Source organism: Canis aureus, chromosome 1 (assembly GCF_053574225.1).
Source record: "Canis aureus isolate CA01 chromosome 1, VMU_Caureus_v.1.0, whole genome shotgun sequence".
NCBI lineage: Eukaryota > Metazoa > Chordata > Mammalia > Carnivora > Canidae > Canis > Canis aureus.
Genome location: NC_135611.1, coordinates 94,437,309 through 94,461,117, shown reverse-complemented (window position 1 = coordinate 94,461,117; position 23,809 = coordinate 94,437,309). Strand labels below are relative to the sequence as shown.

At 36.0% G+C, this 23,809-nt stretch overlaps 1 protein-coding gene across 5 annotated transcripts in view; it reads right to left on the bottom strand.

Annotated features, from left to right (window-relative positions):
- RIC1 (RIC1 partner of RAB6A GEF complex) overlaps window positions 1–23,809 on the bottom strand; it is a 144,960-nt gene that overhangs the window by 105,799 nt on the left and 15,352 nt on the right. For 4 of the 5 annotated variants that reach the window (XM_077909624.1, XM_077909614.1, XM_077909608.1 and 1 more), the window contains one exon: window positions 6,140–6,247. The exons of the other annotated variant lie outside the window; for it this stretch is intronic. In XM_077909624.1, the coding sequence (XP_077765750.1) occupies window positions 6,140–6,247 (108 nt within the window). Of the gene's footprint in view, window positions 1–6,139; window positions 6,248–23,809 lie in introns of those variants that run through there. 5 annotated transcript variants of the gene reach the window in all.

Sequence of the window (23,809 nt, the reverse complement as noted above, 5' to 3'; positions counted from 1 at the left end):
CTACACATTAATAATGATATAGGAGAAAAAGACATTTAGAAGACAATCCCATTTACAATTGCACTAAAAAGAATAAAATATCTAACAAACCAAGTAGGTCAAAGATCTGGACTCAGAAAACTACAAAACACTAATGAAAGAAACTGAAGGTGACATAAACAAACGGGAAGATAACTCCATGCTCATGGATTAGAAAAACCAATACTGTTAAAATGTCCATGCTACCCAAAGTAATCTATAGATTTAATGCAATCCTTACCAAAGTATCAACTATTGTTTTCCCAGATCTAGAAAAAATTATCCCAGAATTTGTATGGAACTGCAAAAGAACCCAAATAGCTAAAGTCATCTTGAAAAAGAGGAACAAATCTAGAAGTATCGCAATCCCAGAATTCAAGATATACAATGAAGCTTTAGTAATCAAAATGGTATGGTACAGGCACATAAACACACTGAACAACAGAAGAAAGAGCCCAGAAATAAACCAATAATTATATGGTCAATTTATAAAAAAGGAAGAACATACAATGGAGAAAAGATAATCTCTTCAGCAAATAATGCTGGGAAAACTGGACAGCAAGATACAGAAGAATGAAACTGAACTACTTTCTTACACTAAACACAAACCTAAACCCAGAATGGATTAAAGACCTAAATGTGAGACCTAAAATCATAAAATTCCTAGAGAAAAACAGAGACAGTAATTTCTTTTGAGTTTGGCCAATAATTTCTCTAGATTGTCTTCTCTGACAAAGGAAATAAAAGCAAAATTAAACTATAGAAGCTAAACAACAACAACATAAAAGGCTTTTTGCACAGGGAAGGAAACTAGCAAACAAAAAGGCCACCCATTGAATGAGAGAAGACATTTCCAAATAATATATATGAGGGATTAGTATTCAAAATACATAAAGAACTTATACAACTCAACAACAAAAAAACCCCAAATAATCCAATTAAAAATGGGCAGAGGACCTTCACAGTCATTTTTTCCAAAGACATACAGATAGCCAACAGACATATGAAAAGATGCTCAACATCACTCATCATCAGGGAAATGCAAATCAAAACCATAATGAGGCATCACTTTACACCTGTCAGAATAGCTAGAATCAAAAACACAAAAGCTCCTATCTCTTTTTTTTTTTAAGACTTTATTTATTTATTCATTAGAGACACGGGGGGGGGAGGGGGGGGGGGCGGCGGTCGGGGGGAGAACCAGGCTCCCTGCAAGGAGTCCAATGCAGGTTTCTATCCCAGACTCTGGGATCATGACCTGAGCCAAAGGCAGACAGACGTTCAACTGCTGAGCCACCCAGGCATCCCAACTGAGGCCATTTCATGAAATATCATGTGTCACCTGAGCCTTTGGTAAAAACAAAAACACAAGAAATAACTGTTAGTGAGGATATGGAGAAAAAGGAACTGTCATTCACTGTTGGTGGGAATGCAAATTGTTGCAGGTACTGTGGAAAGTAGAATGGTGGTACTTTAAAAAATTAAAAATAGAAATCCCATCTGTTCCAGTAATTCCACACTTCTGGGTATTTATCCAAAGAATACGAAAACACTTATTTGAAAAGATATATGCACCCTATGTTTACTAAACCATTATTTACAAGAGCCAAACTCACGTATCCATCCCTAAATGAAAGGATAAAGAAGTAGTGGTGTACATATATATGCAATGGAATATTAATCAGCCATAAAAATGACTGAATTCTTGCCATATATAATATGGATGGAGCTAGAGAGTATAATGACAACTGAAACAAGTTGGTCAGAAAAGGACACCTACCTTATAATTTCACTCACATGTAAATTTAAGAAACAAAACAATGTACAAAGAAAAAAAAGACAAAGAACCAGACTCCAAAATACAAAGAACTGGTGATTGCCACAGAGGAGGTGGGTGGGGAGGATGAGCGAAATAGATAAAGGGAATAAGAGTACCCTTTGAGAGTACTCTTTTCTTGATGAACACTGAGAACTGTTGAATAATTATTTTACACCTGAAAATAATATAACACTGTATGATAATTACACTTCAGAGTTAAAAAAGTGAAATTCATATAATCTCCAGAAGTCAAAAGTACTTCTCTATTTTTTAATAATTTAAATACACTGAACTATACTTAAATCATTGTCCTTATAAAAACAGGCAGGAAGGTAGATTTAGTATGTAGTTGGTAGTCTGCAGAAGTGAGGAACTACCCAATATTTTGATCATGTGAACCATTTTCTGATGATTAACTTGGTCAGCATTACCTAGTACAGATTAAAAAAAGGACAGAGAGCAGAGAGGTAAGTTAATGTGAAAGCAAAGCATATAGGCACACTTGTGAGAGGAGACACTGAAGCTTCTGTTCTAGAATATCTCAGTAAAGCAAATTTCACAATAAACAAAACCAGATGAATTTTTTGGTTTTCCAGCAAATATAAAAGTTATTTTTACACTATACTGTAGTTTTTTAGGTGTGTGAGAGCATTTTTAAATGCAACGTACACACCTTAGTTAAAAAAATACTTGATTCCTAACCAATGCTATCATCTGAGCCTTCTGCAACTCAAAATCTTTCGCAGGTGAGGGTTGCTGAAGGTTTCAGTGGCTGTGGCCACTTCTTAAAACAACAATGAAGTTCGTTGCATTAAATGACTCTTCCTTTCATGAAATTTTCTCTGCAGCAATGCTGTTTGATAGCTTTCATCCACAAAACTTCTTTCAAAATTGGGAGTCAATCCTCTCAAAGCCAGTCACTGCTCTATCAACCGAACTGATGCACTATTCTAAATCCTCTGTTGTTATTTCAACAGTCTTCACAGCAGCTTCACCACGAGTAGATCCCACCTCAAGAAACCATTATCTTTGCTCATTCAGCAGCAGCAACTCTTCTTCTGTTCAAGTTGTATCCTGAGATCACAGGTGTTCTGTCCCATCTTCAGGCTCTATTTCTAATTCTGGTTCTCTTGCTGTTTCCACCACTCCTGCAATCTTGCATCCCTCTAAGTCATCTAGGGAGACTGGAATCAACTTCTTCCAAACTCCTAATAATGCTGATATTCTGATCTCTCCCCATGAATCATGAATGTTCTTCATGGCATCTAAGATGGTGAATCCTTCCCAGAAGGTTTTCAACTAACTTTTCCCAGATCTATTAGAGGCATCACTATGTATGGCAGGTACAGTCCTATGAAATGTACTTCTTAAATAAGAAGACTTGAATAAGAAATTTTTTAAAAGAGACAAAGACTCTTAAATATAGAGAACCAATTGGTGGTTGCCAAAGGGGAGGTGAGTGGGAACAATGGGTGAAACAGATAAAGGAGATGAAGAGCATACTTATCATAATGAGCACTGAGTAATGTACAGAATTGCTGAATCATTACACTGTACACCTGTATACATGAAACAAATATAACGCTGTATGTTATACTCCAACAAAAAATAAATATAATTAATTTTTAAAATAAAAAAATACTTGAAAGTTGAAAGGATTCCTTGATCCATGGGCTGCAGAATGGATGTGTTAGCAGGCATGAAAACAACATAAATCTCGTTGTCCAACTCCATCAGAACTGTTGTAAAATCGGGTACATATTCAATAAGTGATGGATGATGTGAAAGGGATTTTTTTTTCCTAAGCAGGTCTCTAAAGTGGGCTTAAAACATTTAGTAAACTGGGACGTCTGGGTGATTTAGTCAGTAAAGTGGCCGACTCTTGATTTTGGCTCAGGTTATGATCTCAGGGTGGTGAGACTGACTGAGCTCCACACTGGGCTCCATGCTCAGCGTGGAGCCTGCCTGAGATCCTCTCTTGCCTCTCCCTCTGCCCCTCGCCTATTCACAGTCTGTCTAAACTAAATACAATCTTAAAAAAGTTTTTCAGTAAATCATGGTGTAAACAGATGTGCTATCCTCTGGGCTCTGCTGTTCCATTTATAGAGCACACGCAGAGTAGATTTACCAGAATTCCTAAGGGCCCTAGGATTTGAGAAATGATCAATAAGCACCTGCTACAACTTAAAAGTGCCCAACTGCTTTAGCCCCCACAACACAATCAGCCAGTCCTTGGAAGCTCCGAAGCCAGGCACTGACTACTCCTCTCTAACCACACAAGTCCTAGATGATATCTGCTTCCCATGGCAGGCTCTTTCACCCACACTGACAATCGGTTGGTCAGTGTAGCCACCTTCGTTAATGATCTCAGCTAGATCTTCTGGATCACCTGCTGCATCGCCTGGCACCTTCATGCCATGGACACAGTTTCCTTCCTTAGACCTCATGAACCAGTCTCTACTGGCTTCAGACCTTTCTCCTGCAGCTTCCTCTCCTCTCTCAGCCTTCACGGGACTGAAGAGAGTGAGTCAGGGCCTTGCTCTGGGTGAGGCTTTGGCTGAAGGGAATGTTGTGGTTGGTTTGACCTTTTATCCACCGAACGTTCCCCATTAACGGCAATAAAGCTAATTCACTTCCCTATCATTCGTTGTTCACTGCAGTAGCACTGTTAATCTCCTTCAGGAGCTTTTCCTTCACATTTACAACTTGGCTACTTACCGGCAAAATAGGCTTCAGCTTTCAACACGGCTTCCTCAATAAACTTTAATCATTTCTAGCTTTTGATTGAAAGTGAGAGGCATGCAGCTTATCCTTTCTGTTGAAGAGACTACTGCAGGGTTATAAATTGTCCTAATTCCAATATAGTTGTTACTCAGGACATTGGGAAGGAGAAAGGGAAGGAGAAAGGGAAAGAGCGAGGCAGTGGAGCAGTCAGAACACACCCAACATTTTTTTAGTTTGCTATCTCATATCTCACATGGGCACTGTTTGTGGCACCCTAAAACAATATCAATAGTAACATCAAAAATCACTGATCATAAATCACCAAAATAAATATAATAATGAAAAAGTGTGAAAAACTGAAAATTACCAAATTACCAAATCTTCAATTTGCAAAATATGCAGTAACTGCAAAGGGCAATAAAGCAAAGCACTTTACAAGTTATGTCTTTACATTACATGGAATCTAAATACCTAATTTAATCCCTTCTCTCCAAAATACACCATCTATATAACTTGGATAAAACATGCTTCCTCAGGGGACCTGGGTGGCTCAGTGGTTGACCATCTACCTTCACCCCAGGACATGATCCTGGGATCCTGAGCTCCCCACAGGGAGCCTACCTCTCCCTCTCCCTATGTCTCTGCCCCTCTCTGTGTCTCTCATGAACAAATAAATAAAATCTTAAAAAAAAAAAAAAAAACTTACTTCCTCAGCTCTTCAATATAACACCATCCATTATGAAGAATAACAGTATGGAATTCAAAGTGTCAGTTTAAAAATTAAATAAGACAATCCATGTGTAGTGGTTATAACAGTACTTACTTAAGAGATACTCAATAAATGTTAACTATATTATGACTGCTATTTCAAATTAGGTGATAATGACAGTCTAAAAAATGACAATGACAAAACATAGATTGAAAAGATAAAACTGACCAGATCTCGGCACATTAATGGAATAGAGGAGAAATGCAGAAATAGATCCAAATGGATATGAGAATTTAGTGACATAAAAACATAAATGTTATCATTTTTGTGAGACATCCACCCCAAAGGAAGGCAGCGAGCAGCCCCGGTGGCTCAGCGGTTTAGTGCCACCTTTGGCCCAGGACATGATCCCGGAGATCTGGGATCAAGTCCCACATCGGGTTCCCTGCATGGAACTTGCTTCTCCCTCTGCCTATGTCTCTGCCTCTCTCTCTCTGTCTCTCTCATGAATAAATTAAAAAAAAAAAAAAAAAAGGCAGGCCTTAAAATGTAAATTCGGGAGTACCCCCATGTAAATAAAGATGAAAGCCTTAAAACCACGGATTAGACTTCAAGGACAAAACAGGAAAGCGAGAAAAATAAAGAGAAAAGTATATAAGCACTATATTAAAAAGGAAGAAAGAGAAGAATCACCAAAGAATATAGTAAGAGTACCCTGAATAGAAGAATCAGTATAGCAATTCCTATCACAGAAGATAAATACTCATGGGTGAGAAAAGACTGAAATGAAGTCATCTAAAAGAATCAAACTTAAATGCAACATAATGATTTCATAAGAAAACACTATTAAAATTGAAAACTCTACTTACTGACACAGCTATCATGGTACTATCTGGCCTCCACTCAGCTTGTTTGTAGGATCCAAACTGAGAAGATGATTTTTCAGGTTCCTTGTAGGTTACGATTAACACACTAGGCTGAAAGGAAAGAGGTTTATTTTATTAGTATCTCACAAAAATATATACAAATTTAAGACAGCTTATCTTAGAGTACTCTGAAAATCTTTTAATACTTCTAAATGTTTATAGAAGATAACAATGTAAGTTACAGCCCTAATTAGCCCAAACAGATTATCTAAAAAGAACCAAAAGGAAAGACAATCTGAAAAGGACTGTATCTATATAAGCTATTAAATTGATAACTAGTAACCTTCAAAAACAGACACAGGCCCAGATGGGTTCACTAGTGAATTCTATCAAATGTTTAGGAAGAAATTACACAAATTCTCTACAAAATATTCCAGAAGACAGAAGTGGAGAGATTACTACCTCTTTCTGAGGTCAGCATCAGTCAAATACTAAAACTAGACAAAAACATTACAAAAATATTAAACAGCAGACCAACAGTTCTCATAAACGTAGCTGTAAAAATTCTCAAAATACTAGCAAACCTAATCCAACAATGTTTAAAAAGATTTATACAAAAAAAAAAAGATTTATACAAAAAAAAAAAAGATTTATACACTACAACCACATGGAATTTATTCCAGTATTCAAGGCTGGATCAACATGCAAAAATCAATTAATGTAATCCATTACACATCAACAAGTTAAAGAAGAAAAACCACATGATCATACCAATAGATGCAGAAAAAGAACTTAATAAAATTGAGCATCCATTCATGATAAAAACTCTCAGTAAGCTAAGAATAAGGGGAACTTCTTCAATCCGACAAAGAATACTACCTACAATGAACCGGTAACTAACATCATACTCACTGGTAAGAAACTAGAAGCTTTCTTGGTAAACTCAAGAACAAGGTAAAGACACTCCCTTCTCAACACTCCTTTTCAAAAATCACACTGAAAGTCCTTGCTAATATACTAAGACAAGAAAAAGAAATAAAACAGCATAGAAAAAAAAGTACAACTTCCTTTGTGTATATATATACATTACTGCTTATATAGAAATCCAAAGGAACCACCAACAAAATAACATGGTAATAATTATTAGTAACGTTATAGGATGTGTTCGTATAAAAATCAAGTGTTTTATTAAACAGTCCTGAATAAACAGAATTGGAAATTAAACAGACAATAGCATTTGTACTAGTAACCAAAAAAAATATTTAGTCATAAAACTAATAGAATATGTCCAAGATCTACACGAGGAAAACTACAAAACTTTAATGAACAAAATTTAAAATGAATTAAATAAATGGAGGGATATATCAAGTTCATGGATGGGAAGATTCAATACTGTCAAGATGTTAGTTCTTACAATTTACTACAGATTCAACACAATTCAAATCAAAATCACAGCAAGTTATTTTAGAGATAGCAACAGGCTGACTAAAGCTTAAATGGACACACAAAAGACCCAGAATGGCTGACTCAATACTGAAGGAGACGAACTAAGTTGAAAGACTTGATACTACTTCAAGATCTCTTATAAAGATACAGTAATGAAGACAATGTGGTACTGGCCGGAGAACAGAAAACACATCAACAGAACAGAATAGAGAGCACCAAAAACAGACTCACAAAAATATAGTCAAGTGACCTTTGACAAAGATAATAAAATGGAGAACACATGGTGTTTTCATCAAATGGTGCTAGAACAACTAGACATCCACTTTCTGGTAGTTTAAGAAGCTCCAAAGGGTCATCTTGTACTTTCCCTGCCATTGTCCTAGAAGCAGCCATTTTTCCAGGGATCCCTGTTCCATTTTTATTAGAGAATGGTATTTAAAAAACAAGATCTGGAAACAAGATGTTTGTTGCTAGTAGGGTGTCACGGCTTCTAGGTCCTCTCAGTAAACATAGTAGGAAACATAAAAACTTATACTCACCTATATATGAACATATTACGTCTCTATATTTCTTTCCACATATATATGTATATATTTATATATAGAAATACTGGAGTATAATCAAGCACAATATGATTTCCTCTAATCTTCTCCCTTACTTGTAGCTTTTTTTGGTTACTTCATACAAGTGACTTAGTTCTTTGTTCAACTCTACTGTATGCACAGAGTAGTTTAGAACTGCTAAGTATATTCCTATAGTAAGCAAATTTACCAACTAGAATATAGTTTTTAAGGCTAGCTTCTTTTACATTAGCTTTTGAAAAAGTGTTACATAGGCCCGTTCCCTTAAGACTTTCTTTTTTAATTTTAAAAGCAAAATAAAGTTTCTAAGAAGCTAACAATATTCTAAATACATTAACTAGCAATACTCTAAATACATTAAAATCGCTAACCATCAGTTGTTTGTACTTCAAATATCAATTAAAAATTAAAAACCTGTATCTAGGAGTGACATGAGAAGATGGGACAGCAAGAAGTTCTGGACTTTCCTCCCACCACACCCCTACAAAAATTGAGCAACAATTCAGAGAAAAATTCCCTTTGGTGAGAAATCTAGAAACTAATAACTGAAAGGCACTTGAAGGCTGAATGAACACAAAATCAGACTCATCAAAGCTGCTAGGAAGATATGGGACACCCTCCTACCAGAAACCCTACCCCCTCCACCTCCAGGTGCTTCTTGGGAAAGAGAAAAGCCCACAGGTCCAATGCCCCAGTTTTTCTGGGGACTGCCCAAAAGGAGGGAGAGAGACTGTCTTGCCTTTTGATGAGCCACTGATGAAACCTGGCATAATCTCGTCAGCCACTATGTCATAAGAGCAGAGACAGAGTTTGGGCTGGCAGTGCCATAGCCCCTTCCTTGACTCAACACAGAGCAAGCAGATGGGGGGAAAAAACAGCTTCTACCTTCTTCCTAGAGTGAGGAGAGAAAGAGTTGGATAGAGCATAAAACAACTTTTCTGATGGACACTTGGAGAATGGCTTTGGTTCACCTGTTACAGTACACTGAAGGGATTCAGCATACCCTAGATTCTTGGTAGCCCCCCCCCCACACACACACACACACACAAAAAGTGTGTTGGACTAGCATGAAGGTTTGAGACGTCACCAGGATCTCTTGCCAGGCCAACTGGGTAGGAGAGGGAAGGTGTGTGTGTGTCTGTCTTTTCTCTATCTCATATATTAGAAGACAACCCTTCTAAAATTTCCAAATCTGGGGAAGGAAATAAAACATACAGATCCAGGAAGCCGAAAGAAACCTAAAGAAGAGAAACTCAAAGAAATACACACTGAGAAAAATTATAATCAAATTGTCAAAAGTAAAAGCAGTAAGAATTTTGAAGGCACATGGGAAAGGCAACTTGTCATGTATAAAGGAACCCCATAGGACTAAGAGTGGGTTTCTCAGCATAAATCTTGCAGAGCAAAAGGGTGTGGGATGATATACCCAGAGCTGAAAGAAAAAAGCTGCCAAGTAAGAATACTATATTAGTAATAGTATCCTTCAAAAATGAAGAAAAGATAAAATCTTTCCTAAACAAACAAAAGCTGAGGGAGTTCATCACCACTAGACTTGCTTAAGATAAATCACTTTAGATTTAAGTGCATACATAGGCTGAAAGTGACAAGATAAAAAAAGTTATTCCATGCAAATGGTAATCAAAGGAGAACAGAGAAGGTTATATCAGACAAAGTGATTTTAAGTCAAAAAGTGTCAAGACAGGAAAAAGACATTGTATAATAATAAAAAAGTAAATTCACCAGAAAGACCTAACAATTATAAATATATAGAAACGATACTATTAGAAGTAACATCATAACATCTAAAGAAAACAAACATTTACAGAATTGAATGTAAAGTACCCTAGCGCTATACAGCAATATAGTGCTAGGGTACTTTAACATCCCACTTCCAGGAATGGATAGAACACTAAAACAAAATCTATGAAGAAAATGAAGACCTCAACAGCACTATAGATCAAATAAAGCTAACACGTATGTACAGAACTTTCTGTAAATAGCAGGATACACATTCTTAGTGTACACTGAACATTCACCAGGATAGATCACATGTTAGATCACAAGACAAGTCTTAAATTTAAGACTGAAATCATACCAACTATTTTTCTGACTACAATGGAATGAAACTAAAAATCAAAAGGGGAGAAAAAAAGGAAGAAAGGAAAGAAGGAAGGAAGGGAGGAAAGAAAGAAGGAAGGAAATTCACAAATATGTGGAAATTAAAGACACACTTGAACAACAACAAATGGGTCAAAGAAATCAAAAAGAAACTAGAAAATACCTTGAAACAAACAAAACCTAAAATACAACATACTGAACCCTACGTGATATAGCAAAAGCCATAATAAAAAGGAAGTTTATAAGCAATAAATGTCTACATTCAAACAGAAGATCTAGGATCAACCTAATTTTATATACCTGAAGGAACTAGAAAAAGAACAAACTAAGTCCAAAATCACCAGAAAGGAAGAAAATAATAAAGATTAGAACAGAAATAAGTGAAATAAAGAACAGTAAAACTACTGGGGGAAAAAACTAAAATTTTTGAAAAGATAAAATTGTAAAACTTCAGCTACACTTACTAAGAAAAACTCAAAATCAACTCAAATATAAAAGGAGACCTTACAACTGATACCACAAAAATACAAAAGATCACAAAGACAGCTATAAACAACTATATGCCAGCAAACTGGACAACAAAAAAAAATAGGAAAACTCCTAGAAACACACAACCTATCAAGACCGAATCATCAAGAAACAGAAAATCTGAGAAGACAGTAGTATGTAGATTAAATCTGTGACCAAAAACCTCCCAACAAAGAAAAGCCCAGGACCAAATGACTTCACTGGTAAATTCTACCAAACATTTAGTGAAGAATGCCAATCCTTCCGAAACTCTACTAAAATACTGAAGCAGCAGAAACACTTTCAAAACCAGACAAAGGCACTACAAGAAGTACACTGATTCAAAACCAAAGGCACTACTAGAAAAGAAAATCATAGGTCACTGTCTCTGAATAAAGATGCAAAAATCCTGAATTCAACAGCACATTAAAAAAAAAAAATACACCAAGAACCAAATTTGATTTATATTCTTGGGATGCTAGTATGGGTCAACATACAAGAATCAATTAATGTGATACACTGTGTTACCAGAATAAAGGATAAAATTCACATAATCATCTCAATAGATAAAGTATGTGACAAAATTCGACACACTTTCAGAAGAAAAACCTCAAACTATAAAAAAAAAAAAAAGGCCAAATACTTCAACATAAAAAAGGTCATTTAAGATCTATAGCTAAATCATACCCAACAGTAAGAAACTGAAGTTCTCCTCTAAAATCAGGAACAAGGGGATCCCTGGGTGGCTCAGCAGTTTGGCGCCTGCCTTTGGCGCAGGGCCCGATCCTGGAGTCCCAGGATCAATTTCCACGTCGGGCTCCTGGCGTGGAGCCTGCTTCTCCCTACTCCTGCGTCTCTGCCTCTCTCTCTCCCTCTCTCTCTCTCTCTATCATAAATGAATAAATAAATCTTTAAAAAAATTAAAATAAAATCAGGAACACGTCCAGGATGCCTACTATCATCACCTCTATTCAACATAGTATGGAAGTCCTAACAAGAGCAATTAGGCAAGAGAAAAATATATAAGGAATCCAAGTCAGAAAGTAAGAAACAAAACTGTCAATTTGCAAAGAGTATGATCTTATATAAAGAAAACTCTAAAGAATCCATTAAAAAGAAACTGATAATAAAGGAATTCAGTTAAGTTTTAGAATACAAAATCAACATACAAAAATCAACTACATTTCTATACACTTAACAATGAGCTATCTGAAAAGGAAATCAGGGAAACAATCTTAGTTCAAATACCACCAAAAATAATAAAATCTTAGGATTAAAGAACTGTAGAGGTGAAAGACTTGTACACTGAAACTACAAAATACTGAAGAAATTTTTTAAAAAGGGGGAAGACATCCTGTGTTCATGATTTGGAAGATTAATATCATTAAAATGTCCATACTACCCAAAGCAATTTACAAATTTAAAGCAATTACTATCAAAATCACAATCGTACTTTTTACAGAAGTAGAAAAAAATTAAATTCCTATGAAATCACAGAAAGCTCCAAACAGCCAAGTTGATAATGAGTAAGAACAATGCTAGAGGCATCAGGCATCACACTTCTTGATTTTTAAATATTCTACCAAACTACAGTAAATCAAATAGTATAGTTATGGCATTAAGACAGACACAGGCCAATGAAAGAGTAGAGAGCCCAGAAATAAATCCACACAAGCAGGTCAATTGATCTTCAACAAGGGTTCTAAGTATACACAATGGGAAAAGTATAGTCTTATTAACAAACAATATTGGAGGGATCCCTGGGTGGCACAGCAGTTTGGCGCCTGCCTTTTTTGGCCCAGGGCGCGATCCTGGAGACCCGGGATCGAATCCCATGTCGGGCTTCTGGTGCATGGAGCCTGCTTCTCCCTCTGCCTGTGTCTCTGCCTCTCTCTCTCTCTCTCTCTGTGTGACTATCGTAGATTTAAAAAAAAAAAAAAAAATATTGGAAAAATCGGCCAGCCACACGCAAAAAGAATAAGATTGGACCTTTATCTAATCCTATACACAAAAATCAATTCAAAATGGATTACAGACTTAAAGGTACCCCTTGAAACTATAAAAGAATACCTGATTCCACTTACCTAAACAGTTAAATTCATAGTGTCAGAGTGAAATGGTGGTTACCAGAAGATGTGAGATGAGAATCGAAAGCTGCCAATTCAATGACAAAGTTTCAGTTAAGCAAGATGATTAAGTTCTAGAGATCTGCTGTACATCATAGCTATAGCTAACAATATTGTACTACACACTTAAAAATTTTGAAGAGATCTCATGTTAAGTGCTCGCATCACAATAAAATTTTCATGTTAACATAAATAATATTTTTGAATAACTTTATTTCTAAACCAAAAGGATAAGCAGTGGAACTATTTTGCCATGCTCTTTAAAAGTCTAATATAACTGACTATGGCTGGATTCTCCTATCTACTTCTACAGTCTGTTGTGACATGTTGTTTTAATTGAAGCATACAAAGAAAATCCAGTCTTACACAGATTTATAATTGGATTTTAAATAATCATAAATATTCTTTGATAGAATCCCAAAACTTGACAAGGGATAGTTTCTTAAAAATGAGTTGTAATGTAGAATCTAAGTCCTTTTCAATAAAGTTTTTATACAGGGCAGCCCAGGTGGCTCAGCGGTTTAGTGCCACCTTCAGCCCAGGGCCTGATCCTGGAGACCCGGGACTGAGTCCCATGTTGGGCTCCCTGCATGGAGCCCTCTTCTCCCTCTGCCTGTGTCTCTGCCTCTCTCTCTCTCTCTCACACATGAATAAATAAATAAATAATCTTAAAAAAAAAAAACACACACACAGTTTAAAAATAAATAAATAAAGTTTTTACACTGTTTCAAAACCAAAAACAAAAGTACCTTGGATAATATTTACAATAAACGAAGAGAAGAAATTTAATTGTGGAGACTATAAGGAATTTATTTTAAAAATCTAGAAGTGAAACCTGAGTCTGAAAGGGAAATTAGAACTCTTTGATTTGATCACTTGGTTACTTTTCCAGTATTTTTTCCAAAAATACTTAAGCTCATCTTATTTGTGAGAAAATAAACCCAATCTGATAGATTCTACTAAGTAACTCATCAGTACTCTTCAAAAAGATCAAGATCATAAAGGACAAGGAAAAACTTAAGAACTATTACAGACTAGAAGAGATTGGAAGAAATAAAACCATATGCAATGTGGCACACAAAATAGACATGTAGAAAAGAAAGAGGACACCAGAGCAAAATTAAGGAAAATGTACCAATGTTATAAACTCTTCATTATAATTAATGCTATGTGAAAGATGCATAAGAACAACAAAAAACAAGTATATACTCTATGATTCTACTTACATAAAACTTTAGAAAAGGCAACCCAATCTGTAGCAAGAGAAAGCAACCAGATGAGTGACTGCCTGGATATGGAGGGCAGTAGGAAGCAACTACAAAAAGTTAAGAGGAAATATCTAGAGGTGATGAGTTTGTTCACGGTCAGGATTATGGTGATGGTTTGATGATGTATACAAGTCATATCTAATCAAATTTACACTATAAACATGCAATTTATATCATGTCAATTATATCTCAGAAAATTATTTAAAAAGTTTCAAACAAGGTATTTTGCTGGTCTTTCTAAAAATTAACCAAAGGGAAAACAACACACTTAGGGAAACCTAGTCAGAATCTTTTGCAAAAACCTAGAAGAGAAGCCTGAACTATGCAGAAGGTAGGAGGGACAGAAAGAAGACAGAAACAAAAACTGGTTGTAGTTTGCTTAGCATCTAAAGTACATGAACATGAACATACAAGTTAGAATAAACTGTTTACTAATATTTGTTTTTGAGGATTTTGATATCCTTGACCTGTTTACGTGAATGATCAATTTTTTGACTGTGACAAAGACATTAACTAACTCATTCAGAAAAGGAGATTTTTAAAAAGATTGTTATAACCAGCAATGATAATCTGCCTATTGAATTAATAAATGTAAAAAGATTGAATAGTGGTATTTAATCACTAACTTAAAACCACAGTATATTTTAGCATTTATTAACTTTTTATTTCTTAATGTTTTAATATTTACATATTTTATAAACGTTTTATTTCTAAAAAAGTAATTTATCTAATTTGGGAGTTAGAAAGCATACTAAGACTGGTTTTTACTCTGCTTGCACTTATATCAAAACAATATACAATAATGTGGGCTTATGAAACATTTTTATATGAAGCAGACAAGTCTCCTCTCACTGGTAACTTGTGCACAAATATTAGTAAGTACTACTCTGACTCTCTAAAGAGCTGAAACCGACATAGCTAAAGGCCTCCAAATTACTGACTTCACCAAAAAAAAAAAAAAAAAGATTCTAGGCAGCAATTTAGTCCTTATAGATGTATTTCAAAACAGAAGCAGTGCTATATCTAAAGAAGTCTATTGTGTATTTCTTTATAACCCATGACAACATAGAAAATATGGTCCCAAGATTATGTATGAATCTTTTTGTATAAAATTTCACACTATTAAAACAGATCCTGGGCAGCCCAGGTGGCTCGGCGGTTTAACGCCGCCTTCAGCCCGGGGCCTGGTCCAGGAGACCTGGGATCGAGTCCCACATCGGGCTCCCTGCATGGAGCCTGCTTCTCCCTCTGCCTGTGGCTTTGCCTCTCTCTATCTCTATCTCTCTCTCTCTGTCTGTCTCTCATGAATAAATAAAATCTTAAAAAAAAAAAAAACAGATTCTTACTAATTTTGTTAGTGACTAATATCTTAAGTTTTATATTCCTTAAATATCCATGAAGAATAACCACATGTATATATTCTTTTTTAAAAAATATTTTATTTATTCATTAGAGAGAGAGAAGGGAGGACAATTCTTAGTAATCCACCACTTCAAATAGTTGTTTCCACAGACTAATTTTAAGTTAATTTTAATGTCTAAATAAAGTATAAAGAATAAAATGAACACTGGCAAACCCATCATCCAGCTACAGAAATGATTCACTATCATAATTTGAAGGCCCTGAGTGCCCTCACCTAATTACATGCACTCTCCAAGATATAATCACTATCTTCAATTTTGTGATTATATCCCTGCTCTTCTGTATAATTCATTCACTTCTTGTACTGAATTAATATACCACAACTCATCTATTCTCCTGTTGATAAAAACATTTGAGTTTAGAAAAAGAATTTATGATTTTTTTCTGATTAAAAAAACTGTTAATTCCAAAATGAGAAATGTCGGGGGAGGCGTGTCTCTGACCATACAAAGTCCAATTCAATGCAGTGTAAATTTTAAAACTTGATAAATATAACTGGCACTACTGTTATTAAACTAAGATAACTATGATACATTTATGTTCTTAATAGAATTGCAAATCTGTGACGCTTACATGCTTCCTACTATTTTTTAGTTGATTTTTAAAAATTAATGGTGACAGCTGTACTTGGTAAATGTCTGTAAAAGACTCCAGACTCATCTTTTAAATTTTATATGACACTCTATTTTCAGAATTCGATCATTCGAGATTATATAACTATTTAGGATATTCCCTATTAGTATCCTAGGGCTGCTGTTACAAATACCAAAAACTGACTGGCTTAAAACAACAGAAATTTAAATTAAGGAGTCAGCAGGGCCATGACAGCTCTAGAGGAAACTCCCTCCTCTCCTCTTCCAGTTCCTGGTGTTTGCCTACAGTCTTTGGCATTCCTTGGCTTAGAGATGCATCACTCCAGTTACATGGCCATCTTCTCCCTCTCATATTGTCTTCCCTCTGTGCATCTCTATTTGTGCTTAAATTTTCTCTTTCTATAAGGATGGTGTCATATCAGATTATGGCCTACTCTAACAACCTCATTTTAACTTGATTACTCTTTAAAGACCCAATTTCTAAATAAAGACACTTTCCAGTATTAGGGGTGAGAATTCCAACCTATCATTTTTAGGTGGACATGACTCAACCTACTACGTTCTATCTTTGTAAATGTTCTGTAACAACTAAGAAGTGGGGTGCTAAAAGTGAATAAACACAACCTATGACTGGTCATACCATATGACTGGACAGCCTTAGTATAGACCAACTTTCTGCAGTGAGAGAAATGTTTATCTGTACTATCCTGTACAGTACACACTACTCACACATAACCACAGAGTACTTGAAATATGGCTAGTGTAACAAACTCATTTTATTTTACACAATTCTTAATAAGTTAAAAATTGTAGTAACCTGTGGCTACTGGTTTCCACACTGGATATACCGAACTAGGTTCTGCAGAACCAGTGATTATTTACTTAAAGAGCTGAAGACCAATTCCATTTCAAAAATGCTGTATTAAAATTCAACAATTTTCTTTACTACAGAGTTTTAGCAAATTTTCAGTGGCCAATGTACACTGTCAATCTTCAATAGAATACAGTATGTGATACTTTCCAAGCTTATCTGATTTAACAATTCATCCTTGCCTAAGATTATCACATAGTATCAAAAGTTCCTTATACCAGCCTTTAGGTAATTCTAGTCCATACTTTGAGTAGTTTTAGATACAGGTAATGTCCGATAAATGTCATTACAAATACGTCCATTTTTCATACTGTATACACTCTATTGGTTTTTAGTATACATACAGAATTGTGCAATCATTACCGCTATATAATTCCAGAGCATTTAAAAAAATCACTCCAATAAGAAATTCTGCCTATTAGCTCTCATTCTCTGTTTCTTCCTCCTCCTCTCAGCTCCTAGCAACCAATAATCTACTTTCTAACTCCACATACTTGCCTGTTCTGGAGATTTCATATAAGCAGAATCAATAATAATAATATAAGCAGGCCAACAGAAAAGTAGTGGCCTTTTATGTCTGGCTTCTTTCACTTTGCATGATGTGCTAGGGTTCACCCACACTGTAGCATGTTACCATTAGTGCATCCCTTTTATGACTGAGTAATGTTCCCATGTATGGACACAGCTCATTGTGTTTATCCACACATCTGCTGATAGGACATTTGGGTTGTTTCCACCTTTCAGCTCTTGTAATAAGTGTTGCTATGAAGTTCATTTCTGTTTGAACAACCTTCTCTTTGAACACCTGTTATCAATTGTTTTGGGGCATATACTTGGAAATGCCTAGTCATATGAGAACTCTATGCTTAACTTTTTGAGGAAATATCAAAACTCTTCCCCAGTATCTTCACAATTTTGTATGTCACCAGCAGTTTGTGAAGGTTCTAATTTCCCCACATCCTTGTCAACACTTGTTACTATCTTTTTGACTGTAGCCGTTCTAGTGAGCATAAAGTGGTACCTTGTGGTTTTGATTTGTATTTCCCTGATGACTAAACCAGGCTGAGTATCCTTGTATGTATTTATTGGCCATCTGCATACTGTCTTTAAAGAAACAACTATTCAAATCCATTGCCAATTTTTTTTTTTAACTGGAGTCACCACCTTATAAAGGTTCTGTTTCTACAACTGAAATTTTAAGTTGTTTACTGGAATTATTGTGTTTCTATAGGAAACTCAATATAAATGGTGATTAGGTTCCCTGGCCAGCTCTTTAAAAAGTCTATTCAGCACACATATACTAATAAGGAATACAACATAGTGACTGAAAATATAGGCTCTCAAGTCTGAATGCAAGATTCAAGTACTGGCTCTTACCAGTTTTATAAGCTTGGACAAACTATTTAATTTCTCCTGTGCTTCAGTTTCTGCATCTTTAAAATAAACCTAATAGTACCTATTTCCTTGGATCTCACCACTGCAAAGATTAATAATACAGCACTTGGCAGAGTGCCTGGCACTCAATAAGCACTATAAATATTATCTATCGCTATTCATTACTTTCATGTCTTAGAATCACATCAAAAATACTACTGAACAAAAGTCTCAACCACTTTCTTGAGATGTATGCAAAATTCCTACTTAAGACACCAGTATATTCCTGCTAGAGCTTAGGCAATGACAAGATCTGTCCAACTCTATAGCCATATACAGCTTAGACCAAGGCAAACCACCAAATGCCTGGGGCGGGGTGGGGGGTTGGGGGGCAGAGGACAGAAGGGCAGCAGATATACTGTTAAGTGGGCACAAGGGGACTTTCTGGAGTGATGAAAATGTTCTCAATCTTGATTGGAATAGTGGTTATATAAGTAAATACACTGCTCAGTTTCACTGTACAAAATTTTACCTAAAAAAAGGCCCAAATGTAAATAAATAAGTCATCATTTAAGTATAGTGACAGCTGTTTACAAAGGCAGGGAAGGAGGGGTGCCTGGGTAGCTCAGTGATTTAGCATGTGCCTTCAGCTCAGGGCGTGATCCCGGGGTGCTGGGATCAGTCCCAAATCGAGCTCCCCACAGGGAGCCTGCTTCTCCCTCTGCCTGTGTCTCTGCCTCTGTGTCTCTCATGAATAAATAAACTTTTCTTAAAAGGGGGGGGGGGGGGCAGGGAAATTCACTAATATATTTTAGATAATTTTCAAAAAAGATTTTCTGTTTAGTTGACAGTCCATTAGGTACTGTTTTCAAAGTAGGCACAGGGCACTTCTAACAACACAGTTTCTTCTACTGATACTGTGTCAGTTAACGAAGAGCAATTAATTCCATGCTTCCAAATTCCTCCATTTCCAAAATGCTATTTTCCTTCAGGGTAACAACTAATAACTACAGCTGGTGTCTCAAATTTAACACCAATACTCCTCTCACTAAACTGAGATGACCAACTTCATGTACACAAGATAATAAACCTCAGCTACTTCTTTCTCTCCTATATGAAATGAGTAATACTTGAGAAATGTAGGATTCTCATTTTCAAGCTCCTGATGTCAGGCTGTTTTTTTCTCCTGCCCTGTTACTATTCTACATCCTATGGAAAATTACCTGAATTAACAAATGCTCTTGAATGGAAACACTTTTAAAACTAATTTCATGCATACATCATCCATAAAGTATTCACACTAGATATGTTTAATCTTAAGCCTTTTTTTTTTTTTAATCTTAAGCCTTTTTAAACATAACTTCCAATTTGCAAGAAATATGGAGGATTCAGGAAAATATTAACAATTAGACAAATCCAGAGTGTGAGGTGGTGGTCTACAAGGAAAGCGGCCTCATCTACTAAAAATAACTCTGTGTTACTGAAAATGAGAGAAAAAGGGAAGACTGTTCTAGGATAAGAGACTAAAGAGAGGGTAGCCCCGGTGGCCAAGCAGTTTAGCACCACCTTCGGCCCAGGGCATGACCCTGGAGACCTGGGATCGAGTTCCGCGTCAGGCTCCCTGCATGGAACCTACTTCTCCCTCTGCCTGTGTCTCTGCCTCTCTCCCTCTGTGCCTCTCACGAATAAATAAAAAATCTTTAAAAAGTAAAATAAAATACTATTAAAAAAAAGACTAAAGAGATAGAACAACCCAATGGAATGCATGAACCTTGAGTACAGACGACCCCTGAACACCACCAGGGTTAAGGGTGCCAATAATCACAGATGAAGATCCACGTATAACTTTAGACTCTCCAAAAACTTAATTAATAATAGACTATTGTTGATTGAAGTCTTATTGATAATGTAAATAGTTAACAAGCATTTTATATGTCATATGTATTATATACTATATTTTTACAAATAGAGTAAGCTAAAGAAAAGATTATCAGTAAAACTGTAAGGAACACATACTTATGGTACTACAGTGTATTTACCGAAAAAAAAATTGCAAACAAGTGGACCCACAGAGCTCAAATACATATTGTTCCAGGGTCAACTGTAGTTCTTTGTTTTAAAATAAGAAAAGAGGTATACAAGTAATTTGGGGAATACCGGAGAAAATTCAAAACAAACTCCATATTAGAAAATATTAGCGAATTAATTTTCATAGCATGGCTATGTATATCAATGTCATTTTTTAGAAAAAGCAGAGTTTAGTATTTAAGTACCAGTGATGTGTCTAAGACTGACATACTGAAACTTTCAAATAGTTCCCACAAACATAGAGACATGCATATATATACACACACAAGGAAATAAGGCAAAATGTTGACAATTGTTGACTCAATGTGGCGAGTACCCAGGTATTCAGTATGTTTTAAGATTCCTATAAAACTTTATAAAGAAAATAAAAGTGTTTGATTTTTTTTTAAGTAAGTCAACAATATTTAAATCTCATGAATTAAGGAAACCAGTATTGGTCCCTCTATAGAAGCTTTTCACTTAAGTACAACATATGTACACAATTGGACATAATTACAAGTGGAAATTTCTTACACAAATTCAATACAAAGCTGAAAGTAAGCAATCTCTAGAATTTATCTCTATTTCCTAGCATGCAGTTAAGTGTGAACTATAGGTCAGAAGATCAACAAACCTCAATGACATATCATGGTATCAACAATGAAGGTTCTAATAAGCCTTATATACCATAGTGCCTAGAATCTTCTCTTTTACTAAGAAAATACATAATTAGAAACTAAGAAAATATATAATAGGCTTCAGGAAACTTTTTTGTAAAAACTGGCTATATTTTGGGACGCCTGTGTGGCTCAGCAGTTGGGCGGCTGCCTTTGGCTCAGGCAGTGATCCCGGGATCCAGGATCAAGTCCCATATCAGGCTCCTGGGAGAAGCCTGCTTCTCCCTCTGCCTATGTCTCTGCCTCTCTCTCTTTCTCTCTCTCTCTCTCTGTCTCTTATGATTAAATAAATAAATATTTTTTAAAAACTGGCTAAATTTTCTTTCAAGTTCAACTTAAAAATACAAGAGTCCACTCAGGAAAGTAAACTTAGGGAGACTACCTAACTCTCCTATTCAAGAAAAATAATAAACATTTAAAAATACACAGTAATCTAATTTGAAATGTACATCCACGCAGTAAAGCCTTTCTTCTTGCTGCCTCAGATCTTCCGAATTCAGTTTCCCCAGTTTCCCTGTGGTTCAACGGAAGAATGGGAGTGCCCAGGCTTACCAACCATCTGTCTCAGTTTCCTCCTTTGATTTCAAATGAAAAGGAAAGGACCATAATGGAAAGCAAACCATTCTACTTCACAGTATTGCTTCATTTAAACAGCATACTATACACTGAAAAGTTCTAGGCACTGTGCTCAGAATTTAGTGAGCCTTATTAAACAATCTTTAAATCTTAAAAGAACTGTTTAAATTCTTAAAGTCAGCTATTACTGAGATATCTTTCCAACAGTGTGTTTCAAGTTCACTGCTCCTATTTTATATGAAAAGCAGTAAGAAACAATCTCCACACGATAAGCTTTGGCATTAAGTGTGCGTTTGGAACCTCAGCTCTGCCGCTTATTATATAACTTCCCTTAGGTCACCAAATTACTTTACTTGGGCCTCACTTTCTCTATTTGGAAAACAGAATTAAGACCAATCTCCCAAAACTACTGTAGGAACTACAAGACATAAGACATATAAAAAAGACTGACATACAATATATATACTCAACACTGGCTAGTTTATTCTTTTAGTTTAAGGTCAATGGGATTTATATTTCATATGACTGAGACTGAAATAGAATAAGCAAAAATTTTTATCACCTTTGTGCTTCAAAAACACTGATGATGGCAGCAGAGGTGATGGTAATGGATCTAGATCTTAAATGAAATACTGACAATCATGGCAATGGCAGATAAAAAAGACCTAAAAACTACTGAATACGGTACTGTAAATAACCAGACCTGAATATATTCTCTCCTTACCACCTTCCCTGTGTAGGTGCACATATGTACATCCACAAGTGCGGGCACGCGCGCACACATACACACACACACACCCCCCGAAACCAAACAGCTCAGTCTCCCAAACAACAAGACAACACAATTACATCAATTATATCTGCTTGCGGGGAAAAAAAGCCTAAGGAATTACTTTTTCTAAGTATATGACTGAAAATTATGACACTGGCTATTTGATCAGTTTTACCCCATTAAGACAAGAAAACAAAATTGCCTAGCAAAAGTTTAAACACAAGGACTTCCAACAATGGCAGAGTGAAGATGATGGCAAAGCACCCCAAAATACCATACAACTGTCAAATGAATCACTTCAAATATGTGGCAAATAAAAAATTAAGAAACATTTATTCATGAAAACTGCTGAACTTCAAGTAAGAACAATGGGAATGGATGATGTTCTTTCCAGGACTGTTCCTATTCTCTCCCCCAAAGCTTTACTGGTAGGCAGGAGTGGCACCAGAATGGGGCTGTCAGCGAAAAAGCAACTCTGCTGCTAGAGGTGGGCTGGCATTACATGGAGTACAGGGCCAACACTCTTAAGCACTGTCAGTAGAAACAGCAAATTCCTTGGAAAGCTGACAGTGCTGCTAGCCAGAGGTTGCAAACTTGCTTTGGGCAAGCAGCACATCCTTTGGCCTGCTAGAAACTTAACAGGGAAATCCTGGAAATGAGAAAACCAGAGAGGGAACAGAAAAGCCCACCACATACCCTTGGCTCACTGTAAGACAGTTTTCCTTATTTATGAAGAGGAAAAACTCTGAAGGACTCAAGCTCTATACTCATCCCTAACAGAGAGGCTGTGTAAATGCACAGAAAAGAGCAAAGAAAGGCCAAGCTTCCTGCACATCATGGCTCACTGAGAGGCTGTTCCCAAGGAAGTTACAGAAGGGCACAGCAGGTAGTAAAAGCTGGAACAGACACAAAAAATGTCCTGAACCTTGCAAGCACTTCCCAACGTGCATACAGATCAATCGACAAAGAACAGATGCCTTCCTAGCTCAAAATGTTTTATGCAAACATAAAGCCAATCCCTAGGAAGCCAGAATAAAAATAAAAATAAGAAAAAATAAAGCAGAGAAGTCAGTCAGTGGCTGCACAGTGCAGAGGGGATAAATTTTACAGAATAAATCAGACAAATTACTAAAAAACAATACTAAACCACAAAATCAGCAATAACGACTCTCAGGAAACATAAATTATCTAAGATGTCCAATAGGAAGCAAAAAATTACAAAACCTAAGAAGAAACTGGAAAAGTGTGACCCAGACTGGTAGAAAAACAAACTAT